Source organism: Zerene cesonia, chromosome 11, assembly GCF_012273895.1.
Source record: "Zerene cesonia ecotype Mississippi chromosome 11, Zerene_cesonia_1.1, whole genome shotgun sequence".
Classification (NCBI taxonomy): domain Eukaryota; kingdom Metazoa; phylum Arthropoda; class Insecta; order Lepidoptera; family Pieridae; genus Zerene; species Zerene cesonia.
Window position 1 is genome coordinate 7,481,223 of NC_052112.1, and position 12,158 is coordinate 7,493,380.

Below are 12,158 nucleotides of genomic sequence, written 5' to 3' on the forward strand. Positions count from 1 at the left end.
AGGTGTGATAATTCACCATGTAAGTAGCTAAACATTCGTATTTGAGTACTTTTAAAACTCGCGCTTGTAAATCCCAAAAACAACAAAAAATTAAATTAGACCGTTGGAAGCATAATATTATCGGATTGTGTCAGTGAATTGGTTTTTTTAATTCGATTTTAATAAGTATTACATATCTCTGTTGATTCTGTAGTTATCCTTCATATAACACCGTATAAGCGATTTAAAATCACATGGCTATTACTACTATTATTCATACGTAGAAAACCAGTATCGTAAAAGTTCTACTTGACTTAATCATACTTCGCATTGTAGACACGCGTGGCGATTGCTAGGCCTAGTAGGTAGATACTTGACCGATCAACCTAAATCCAGGCCCACTCTGTAGTGAGTAATTTAAATGGTAAACGAACCAAGTACACCGCTGAGTAAATGAGTTCCTTATCTATAATACCTATTCAAAGATATTTAAAGCAACAAAAATACGCTGCTAACCGAGAACCGTTCTTATCTGTGACAATAGTCTCAGCAGGCCGTCTCTGACACTTAGCATCGTTTAGTGCCATTGATGTAAATAGGTATGTTTATTAATTACTAGCTATTCGCCCCGGCCTCGCTCATGGTCTAAAGTATTAAGATATCATGTACTAACCCAATAGTGAAAGAATTTTTCGAATCGGTCTAGTTGTTCCTAAGATTACCCCTTGCAACGTCACACACTTACAAATTCAAATTCATTCATTCCTCTTTATAATATTGGTATAGATAAATCCTTCCTCTTCCTCCTTTTTTTCGATAATCAAGTACTCATCAGAAAATGTTAAATTTCTTAGCCAATTTCGAAATTATAATGCATGTCTTTCCTTCACGACTCAATGGAGCGATTTTATGATATAATTTTTGTGTCTGGAGATTCCTATCTCTAGGCAAGAAAGTTTCAGAGGCTATTTTTACCACGATGAAACCACGTCGATTTAGTTTGCTTATAAAATCGTTATAATTTTTTAATATTTTCTAGTGTTGTTACAACTAAAGCAATCAAAGTATTTGGTCACATATCATTATAAATGGTAAGTACCATGGTAGTGTCAAATATACGAAGTTGAACACTTCACGCGCGACATTCGCATTTTCACCATGAACTGTTAAATGTACAAAAGGTAGAGTATCAAGTTCCCTACTAATAATAAAACAAACATAGAATGTATTGACCTTGAAAGCAACTCAGTTTATTTGATCAATGAGTTTGTCAATCCTCTAGCTAGTAGTTACGAAAGCATACACGGTAGCTGTTTGTGAAGCGTTTTCGTCGAAAATCGTTAAGTTTTGTGTAGCCCAGATGGATTAGGATAAATAGTGAGGTAACAGTGAAAATGAATAGTCGTAGTGCGGCCACAATTTGCACCTTTGACAGCGCACAGCATTGTTGAATAAGTGTCGCAACACAAATATTCTTAGATAATAATTTACCGCGTTTGACCTTTTAAATTTCTCTGGCCGTTTAGACGTATGCAGATTGAACGTCGTTCCACATGGCGGTTTTGAAAGACAACAACGGACATATAACTAATTTATTATACTAATAATACTAGACGCTGTTTAGCTTGTGCGTGTGAAAACACTGATTTGTCAATTCTTATATAAAATAATTTATTACAAGCAAAATATAAAGATTTGATAAATTCGTATTATGCAAATGGCGAATGCGAGTCATCATCGACCTAGTTAATGGTGTTTAGTGACATAACCTCATTGTACATCCAATTAATATGAAAAGATGACATTTAATCGTATTCAATGCTATACAATTATTTATTTTCTAAGAGGATAATTTCGAACAGGCGGCACAATGGGGCCTTTTGCGTTTTTCAAATCGTGCTCACGTTGCTTTCTCTTAGCGACTATTCGTTGATGAGTCCGCTTCATTTCTAAGATTTCCTTCATTTCTTCCTTGTCTTCGTCCTGTAATTTTTATTTAAATTATATGAAATTATTTTATAAAATTACTAATTGTTCGCCCTTGTTATATATATGGCACTCAGTTACTCAATGAAGTTGTAGCTTTCTAATGGTGAAAGAAATTTTGAAATTTGTCCAGTAGTTTTTGTGTGAAAATAGTACAAACATACTTAAATACAAATGTCTTTATAATATTAGTATAGAATGTAGATTCGTAAACCTGCTGCTAAGATCTAACGGTGTCATGCAACAAGATTAAAATATCAATTTTTTTCTTTAAATTAAATTGAAGGAAAAATTGAGTATGTAACATCGACCAATCACGGCCACCCTTCTCACATTACCTTCTGATTGATCCTTAACACTAATGCTCGTTTCCCATTGGCCATTGGCTGACTATACGTCATGAGCTGTTTCAACCTCTGCGCGGGTGGAACTCCCCTCTCCACCACAAGAACTATTCGAGCCCATTGCCGCTGCCATTCGTTGCGGGTCTCCGCGATTTTCTGGTACGTGTTACCCATCATAGCGATCAACATGTTGACTAGTAGAACTGCTACCAGTATCATGTAGATAACGAATAGAAGCTGGAATATATACAATGTTCATATTAAAAATTTACCTTTTATATGATTATGAATAGATTTTTTTTCCGAAAAAGAACTCAATATTGACAATTTCAATCAGAACACTTCACTTTCCATCTTAAGTAAATAAGATTTGATCATAACAACATTCAATCGGCAGCCGTACACTAGGTACTTTCATTATTAAACATTCTGTAATTTTAAGGATATGAATATCTAAAAACATTCTAACTTTCGTAAATCAAGCACGGTGAAATTTAGCAATGTCGTTTATTTCTTCGCCGATGCTTGCGTAGCAACCACTGGCGTAAACACCATTAGCTCCTCAAGGCTATCGACTTTGCATTATACGTTAATTTTGTGACATTAAAATTTAATAAATCATCCGTTGTCTCGTACACAAAACGTTCGAAATTCCTCTTTGTCCAGTATGTTGTAAATCCTCACATGTATGGTATGGTATAATTTGTTGCAGCAATACCAATACCTTTGACTTTTAACGCCCCGTGAATGACATTCTAATGATAACTGTTGAGAGCTGTTGAATAGGCTTGTGATCCCTCGTTTAAGACTTTCTGTGGCGACATAACGATACTTATTGACTTACATGCAAGACAATTAAAGAGTATTGATTGCATAGTGTTATGGTTTGTGTTGCATAAATGAGGAGTTGAATTAATAAATAAATGGACCAACGGACTATTTTAATTTTTAAAATAAAATAATGTTACCTACTCAAATAGCTAGAATAAAGTTCTTACAATGTAAAGTATCTACGTGCCATATTGCCTATAGGGAAAAGCAAAAATAGAATTACATGAACAATAGGGGTAGGAATATCAATCATATAGTATACGTAAAAATCATATTCTCTGTGTTTAGTGTTCATAAATAGGTTATATCTTATTGTTGATGTTTATATAATGTATAGTACCAGAGTCGGTAATGTATGGTACTTAAGCAAGACGAATAATCAATTCTCGTATGGCGCAATACAGATTAAATTTTAAATGAGCTTAATTGTTCACACACAGCACGTTATCGTGTGTCTAATTAACTAAATTAAACCCTGTAAAGTATAGCTAGACATTTTTTTTAGTTCATTATGTTGTTAATTACATAGTAACTTACGAAATATTATGCAAAGTTCGTGATTTTTGCGAATATTTGCACGTCGATATGTAGGTATCCTAGTTACCTAGTTTTAGTATTATATGTAGTTTATTCATAAGAGTGTGTTTATATCGAAATACGGAATCTAAGTAAATCATATTGCATATTATGATTAATTCATATTATTGAATGGTAACAGAAAACCATGCTATAAAGTCAAAGTTTATCCATTGTTTTTGGGAATGTCAGATGAAATGCACTGTAATCACGTCTTAAAACCAAACTGTTTAAATTATGTGAGCTCTTAAGTGCTATTTGACAACGATACTCTCATGATACTTGTTAGTAATGTAAATATGTATGTTAAATAATCCAAAAGCGTAACCCATTGTGATAGTTCATCTTAATCGCTTTCATATTAAACCTATTAAAACGAGACAAAAGAATACTGAAATCTGTTTTCTTGTCATTCAAATTGAACATAAAGCATACATCCTCAAAAAGGGACAAATATATAATATCAAATAATAGATAACTTCAAATCATGTTACCTATCCCATAGGTCATACATAACGTATTTTACGTTTAAGGTTTATTGAATGGTATTATATCGGCATTCCTAAGAACCAAAATATGCTATGTCATGTGCCCAACCGCACTCGGTCAACGTTATGGCATTAACCTTGAATGAAGGCCTGTTTTACTGCATTGAGACTATGATTATTATAAATAATATTGGAAGATATTATTATTATATTGGTTATACTAATGTGGGAAGCCAACACAGAAGTCCGCTCTAATATAAAAACGGTGATTAAAATACTCACCTTAGCCTCAACCTCATGTGCAGTTCTATCGAATGCGCTGAAGTAATCGGAGAAAGATGTAAGTGACATAAGGAACATAGCCATGATGCTCTCCATTGGTGAAGGCATGGGGTTAGATACCGAGTCGTCCACCCCTTCGGGTGTGTTAGGGTTGTCGAATGACAGAAATATAATATAGTATGCTGAAATATAGAAAAATATTTCATGTAAAAAATAATGGGAGTGATTTCAAAACGATGTATCTATTATATCGATGTATTAGGTATATTACGTTGGTGATGTTTCTCTTTATTCTATTTACATTTAAAACATTCTGTGATAACTATTTAACGCAATAGTTATCACAGAAAGCTGATCTACCTTACCTTGGGAGAATCCCATAACAAACACTAGATAAATGCAAACGAAACGCAGCAAGTCTCCCATCACCATTCTGTATATCATCACCACGAAGGGTCCGACTGTTTTGAACCCTCTGAAATACATTGTACTAATAAATCTTTCCTTTTTAAAATATTTTGAGTTTCAAGTTTTACGTTGATTCAGAATTCAAAATTCAGCTACATTTGAACCCACGCAATGAGTTATTTTTAACGAAACTTAATTTAAATATTCCAAACAATGTTTTATCGTAAAAATTCAGAAATTCGTAGTATACCAAAAAATACTAAGTGTTTACTGACTTATTTAACATCTACTAACATAACCGATATCACTATAAAATAATTTGTATAAATAGTCGATTATGATATCAATATTATACTAACCGACAAAAGAACAAAAAGTACGGAGCCGTAGTGAGCATGATGATAACCGCGAGGTGATCCTCTGCTTCGTCCGCACACCACAGCCGCAATGTTGGCAACACCACCATCAAGATACAGGAGAATAAGAACATCACCCTGCGTTATTATTTATTTTCAATCGACATCTCGAAAGACGACAAAGGAGGTTCTAAAGTCGAATGATATTTTTTTGGTAATTTTTATTTTGGTTTTGTTACTCATAACTCCGTGGGTTTTCACCAATTGACATGATTATTATTGTGTGGAAATGGTTGTCTATTGAACCCCTTTTTTATGGATTGGAACGTCATTGACTGGATTTTTTTGTAGAAACAAATTATATAATTTATCGTTCTGGAATAATGATGAGTCTCATAATCTAATCTACATTGGACCAATGTATCTACCTTCTACATTATCGTAATGAAACGGAAAGAAAAACTGTTTTATGATGGATTTCTATATTAATATTTTTATATTAATAAGATAAGTTTTATTTGCCTTCTTTTTGCTTTGACCTGGAGAGAACAGAGAACTACATTTTTAAATTAGCTTATTCGTTTTAAAATTATTGTTAAATTATTTACCTCGATGGTACTGTACTAAGGTTTTCAAAAAACATCTTCAAGCCAAGAAATCTAGCTTCACGTAAAGCTGCCCCAATGTAAATTAATGCTCCGAACCACAATAACAGTTCTGTACTAATTCTAACCTGAAAAAAGAATATTTAAAAATTAAATTTTCCATTCCGGTCCAGGGCTTTCCTCCCATAGATCCTATTCCGATTGGATTTTTGGTAAAAACTATCCTGTGTTCTATCTGGGGTCTCAAACTATATCTGTAACAAATCTCATGCAAATAGGTTCAGTGGTTTAGGCATGAAGAAGTGACAGACAGACAAATATACTTTCGCATTTACAATATTTAAAGGGATTGTGAAAAAACATGTACTTGCATACCTTACTGAAATAAGACCCCTTTCAACAAACATACGATGCAAATTTGTAAAGTTACGATAAATTTTTCAAATGTTTCTTACAACATATGTAAGTTATACGAACTGTTTTATGCATACAAATGTTTATAAACATTGCTAAATATGTCACAATTTCATAAGAAACTAATGTTTAGCACTGTATTGATAGAAATTCATTGGAAAGGAAAGCAGCAAAATTTGCATTCATAGTGTCATAGTGTCAAAAGTCAAATGATAAGCAGCAGTTAGGTTAATGCTTATAATTATTCTTTATTAGTGTTTCAGTTTAAAGTGGTAGCTACAATTTTTAAACATCTTCACAAACATACATTTGAATGTATATTGACTGGCAACGGTTCAAGAATAGCAAAACTTCCTAGATTGTTTGATATGAAAGCTTACCTTCGCTTGCCAAGTATCAAAGTTCATCAACCTACAGTCTTCAGTAAGATCCTCCCACCATCCCTCCATGTCTGTCTCTCTCGGTGTCTCTGTGGCTGAATAATACTTACAAGAATTATGAAATCACTAGCTACGCCCCGCGGTTTCGCCCGCGTAAATCTTTATCCCGTAGGAATATCGGGATAAAAACTTGCCTATACGTTATTCCAGTTGTCCAGCTATCTACGTACCAAATTTCATTGCAATCGGTTCAGTAGTTTTTGTGTAAAAGAGTGACAAACATACACACATCCTTACAAACGTTCGCATTTATAATATTAATGGGAAAACGATTATGGTAAAATTAGTAATCAGTCCTTACTACGGCATTAAGTCTGAGTTATTTTAAGATAGATATATAGTATGAAAAGGAGATTAACTTATTAAATACCTGCATAATAGTACATTATGTCCTTTTTCGAATAAATTAACATTAATTTAGTCAAAATATAATCAAAGTATTGTTTGTAAAATACATACGCTTTTCTTTTTCTTTCGGTTGACTTTTAAAATGGCCACAGCGGTTGCTATTCGATTTTGTTCCATTAAAAACCTCTACATTGCGGTCTATTGCACTATGGGCTATAGAACAATTATCTACAACAGAATTATTTATACATATAACATGTTGATTAATATCTAATTATATTTATGCATTATTTAAATCGCCAGCTGGGTTTTGGTACACTTTCTTTTTGGAAGGTAACAAAAGTATATCAATTATTCTTTTTTTAAAGACACAAAAGTTTGTTTGTTCGTCATTTAACGACATTTCTGCGAAATATGTGTCTTCTTTGTAGTGTACTTTAAATGACATATAGTATATAACAGTATATGATCAGTGGTAGCTAAGTAGAGGACGTCGGATCTATTATTATTTTCTTTTATAAAAGAAAGCGGACAAACGAACAAGTGGTGCGCCCATTATCGAGCGATCACCACTGCCCATGAGCCCTCACAAGAGTCCCTGTGAAGATGTTAAATTATTTATGAATAACATCACCACTGCTCAAAATGGCAAAAGAAAACATCGTGAGGGAACCGGCAAGTCCAAAAATCGAAAGTTGAACGACATGTAAAATCTGTCTACCCGCACTTGGCCAGCGTGGTGGATTATGGCATGAAACCTCATAGGAGGCCAGTGTCCAAGCAGTGTGGACATGTTTGGGCTGATGATGATGATGACGATATAATAATATAACAATTGGGATCTACCAATATCAAAAGTTTCTATAGAATACTTACCAGCATCCATTGTAAATTCTATTTCATTAGGAACAGTCGCTACTGTAGTGTTAATGATGGTGGTGTTAGTAACTCTATCAGGTGGTCCAGGTCTCAGAGTAAAACAAACGAGAGAAACTAGGAAATAACAAGCGAACAGTATGAACTGGCGGTAGAAACGAAACTTAACGAATGTGTTCCATTTGGTCTTTAGAAGATCTATTAACATTCCCTCAAGAAGTTCCAGGTGCTCGTCTTTTTCCTAGCAAAAACTGGAAAGATTAGTGAGAGAAAACAGTAACTACAGCTAATAAATAAGAAAATGTAGTATATAAAGACAATCAAGTTAATATCATTATGTAGAAATAACGAATTGCAACAACTTGTTAAAAATAATTGCACATGTGACATATACAAGAAATTATCGTAACGTACCCCAAAGACGACTAAATTCAATGCTGAATCCTTGCTAATGAGACCCGTTTCTGTATCAATAGTATCTACTTGTCCCAAAGGGTAGGCAGCACAAGTCGTAGCACCAATTTGCCAATAGATTTCTCTTTCTATATTCAGGATGTGAAAGAATAGTTCTGTCCTGGCCAACTTTGCTGCTAGTGTTAAAGGTGTTAAGTTACGAACGTTCCTGATGTTGAGCGAAGCGCCTACTTCATATGCCATGTCAAAAGTATTCTGCAGACAATCGGTTAAATTTAAAATAACGTGAAAATGGAAAGCAAAAGATCCATTGAATGACTAGTATCATACCTTATATCGCATATAAAATTTATTTCATAAAAAAAAATCAGGCTACTTTAAAATTGTAAGATTATTATCTATATATTTCGACGAATGAAATTAGCATAGCAACATTATAAATCATTAAAATTCTGGACTTACCACTTTGTCATAAATTACCAACATATGCAAGACAGTATTTCCATTTGTATCCTGTTTGTCAGGATCTGCCCCTCGGGCCAATATAAGTCTGTAGCTCTCTTCCTGAGCGAGACATGCCGCAAAACTTAATGGGTACTCCCCCCAGTATACGTAACTGAAAGAAATATACTCGGACTATTTACAGTCGTACGAAAACCCATATCGAAAATTATTAAATGGTAATTTTGGTATTATTAGTGGGTAGTACTAATTACCTTGTACGAGACTCTTTGACGAATTTACGGAGCCTAATTAGTGACGACACCTAAATAGAAAGTCAATTGCTTCACTCACCCTTCATAATTAGTATCTGGCTGAACATTAACCCATTCGTGATCAAAAGAATCCGATCTCGATGCCTTTTGATCCTCGGGGCACATGAAGTTGCCAAAACAACGTTCATGGTAATCTGCTCCTGCGTCTAGAAGGAACTTCACCATTGTTGGGTCCTCATTCACTATTGTCATGTGAAGAACACTTTCACCTATATGTTAATAACTACTGCAGGTATAATTTTATAAAATAATATATTTAATCAAGTTTGATTAAAAATAACAATCTAGTAAGCGGTGCATGACAAGATTTTCTAAATTTAACAATATAATGTTTATCTTTAAGAATATTAGAGACCAGTTTGTTTTTTTCTGATGATCAAGGTACATTGATGATTGACGTAAGACAAATCGAACACGAATAGTAATAAGGTTAAATGTTGCGATCACTGATATTTTTTTATCAATTATATAATTACTAAAGCTAAATATTACACGCTTTCACATCCTATCCTACTAATATTATAAATGTGAAAGTTTGTAAGGATGTGTGTGTGTTTGTTGCTATTTCACGCAAAACTACAGAACCGATTGCAATGAAATTTGGTACGTAGATAGCAGGACAACTGGAATAACATATAGGTAACTTTTTATCCCGATATTCCTACGGGATACGGACTTACGCGGGTGAAACAGCGGGGCGCAGCTAGTATTGTAATAAGAACAAATTTAATTATTGAAATTGAAAGCCTTGTTACAAAATATTAATCATATAAATCAACGTCAATATTTTACGTCACGGCTATCGCACTCTATCATATTAAACTCAACCTTATCACCCTACATTAATATTAAAAAGGTTTTCCAATATTTTCGCTTGAAAGCTTATTAACCTATATGTATTATAATATATTACATATATCACGAACCCAACAATAAATAAATTTTATTATAAAAATATATCTCACAGGACCTTTGTATCAAGTTGAATAAAAATATAACTGTCTATTAAAAATTGAAATTGAAGCACACATACCATAATATTCATCGCTCATATATATGTCGTTAATCATCTTTGGATAGAACCGGAGCAGTCTTTTAGCTAAATCAGCTAACAGCGACGTAGCGTTCAGTAAACAAAGGTGCAGAATTGTCTCGCCCACTGCACCGCGCTCCTGTGGCGTTATTACTCAATAGAATCATAATTTTAGCTTGTTTAAAAGTTATTTATATAACATTAGCTTTCCACTATAAAAAGTTTGCAGTACAAAATGTTTGATACCAGAAATAGTCATCAAATATGTTTGCTATAAACTCAAAATACTCTGTAACATAATAATTGTGTGTACTTGAAACTCTTCTAACATTTAGTAAAAGTAGTTTTTTTTTTTTTGAGTAAAGAAAATTTGCATCGTTACGCACGAGCCCCCGAATAGAAGCCGTGAGTTATGTTGGAATCCTATTTACTAAAACCCCATTGTGCTCCGTCGAACCACTTTAGTCAAGGAGCCACGGGTACTGGTCGGTATTCGTCCACGACCCATTTAGTGAAAGTACTACTTAGTTCAGTTCCATTTCAGTTCCACCAGTGCATTTTAAAGATTATCTAATGTCTGTACTTTTTTTAATTCCAATATTTTTGTTATATCATTTATCGATGTCAATGCCTAAATTCAAACCTTTAAATCCCAGCATAGTTCTCTATAGCCAGAAGGATTTGCATCATACTCCTCTTGTGTCACTACAGGCCAATCTTTCTCTATATCGAATTCGTCATCAGGATTCTCCATACCCCTTAGGGGAGGTAACTAAAAGAAGCATTGTAATATCAATCAGTAAGCATTTAAAAAGACAGTCCAAAGATTGAAATCACTTCATAGTATCAAATTTTGTATTAGCAAATACGTCGAAATTAAACTGTGTACATTATTATAACAGATCCAGATCCTAGATAACGAATGGGTAAAAGTACATACGTAGATTATATTGTAAATTACCAGCTTATGTCTCGGTCTTTCCTTGTTCCTAAGTAGTACAAGATGTGATATTGGTATATACCGGCCTTTCCCCTTATTATACAAAAATGGCTCTACTTTTGTTTTAATCGCGTGATCGATCTCAGCGTACTGTTTGTTTTGAACTGCACGTTTCATCATATCCACAAGAAGCCCACCACCTAATAAAGACCAAGTTTTTGTATATATTCACCATGTTCAGATTTTAAAAGAAATTTACTTAATTTTTTAGCAGTTTTACTCAAACACTTCAATTTGAATTGAGAGCGACTCCATTAAGCTTTGTATAATCTATCTATCTCTATTATAAAAATCTTATCAGCCATTGAGCATTAAAAAGGAATAAGCATAAGAAGAAACATAGATATCCTTTTATGTTTTATCAGCAATTGGGATTTCAATACAAAATGTTAATTTCCAATGAAATAAAAACGTTTAATGAATGAGACAGAGTTTCAAATATTACAAATACTACGTCTTTGAATAAATTTTCTCCATCTAAGAATAAAAAGAAACATTATTACTATTCTATGAGACTTAGATATAGCGTAGAATTGAGTTAATTTTAAAGTCCATATCTTTATTTCATACATGTAATTTGACAAAAATTCATGTGTTCATATTAAACGCGTAAACTAAATTGTAACAAGACGAGATGCAACAATCCTACAGGGTTAAAATTTTACCTTTTTAAATTACCTAATCAGTTTTACGTATTACCTTTCAGATCAATCAGTTTATACAACTTCTGTTCTGACGTCCCAGCTTGCTTTTTTACACCACTCGTTACATTACTCTCTGTATTTCCCATGGTTATTCAATACAATGATATCGCACTTATATATTTCAACGATATCCGTTTTTCCGTTTTGAAGAGTACTTTATGTCTACATTAAATATTGATTCAACAGAAGGGTTGTTACGTGCCGGGACTGAGTTACATCAATTGCCATTGGGAACAAAACTACGAGAGACAAATAAAGAAAAAGCATTTGAGTTATAAGTGATTTATGTATACAATAC

General features: G+C 33.4%; 1 protein-coding gene across 1 annotated transcript; it reads right to left on the reverse strand.

Annotated features, from left to right (window-relative positions):
* Positions 1–1,812: 1,812 nt before the first annotated feature.
* Positions 1,813–11,946, reverse strand: LOC119830575 (transient receptor potential cation channel subfamily V member 5). The gene is made up of 16 exons (XM_038353641.1): positions 11,856–11,946; positions 11,118–11,296; positions 10,800–10,928; positions 10,157–10,295; positions 9,143–9,332; positions 8,810–8,963; positions 8,348–8,602; positions 7,934–8,174; positions 7,169–7,285; positions 6,650–6,744; positions 5,859–5,983; positions 5,254–5,388; positions 4,852–4,961; positions 4,469–4,668; positions 2,304–2,546; positions 1,813–1,962 (listed from the first exon to the last, which is right to left on the reverse strand). Exons 1-16 carry the CDS (start codon positions 11,944–11,946, stop codon positions 1,813–1,815), a joined length of 2,553 nt encoding a protein of 850 aa, XP_038209569.1.
* Between the last annotated feature and the right edge of the window lie 212 nt (positions 11,947–12,158).

Coding starts and splice junctions, on each gene's coding strand:
- LOC119830575 (XM_038353641.1), bottom strand. CDS start 11,946: ATGGGAAATACAGAGAGTAATGTAACGAGTGGTGTAAAAAAGCAAGCT. Junction 4,669..4,851: donor TGTTATGGGATTCTCCCAAG/GTAAGGTAGATC, acceptor TCTATATTTCAG/CATACTATATTATATTTCTG. Junction 2,547..4,468: donor AGGTGAGTATTTTAATCACC/GTTTTTATATTA, acceptor TATATATTCCAG/CTTCTATTCGTTATCTACAT.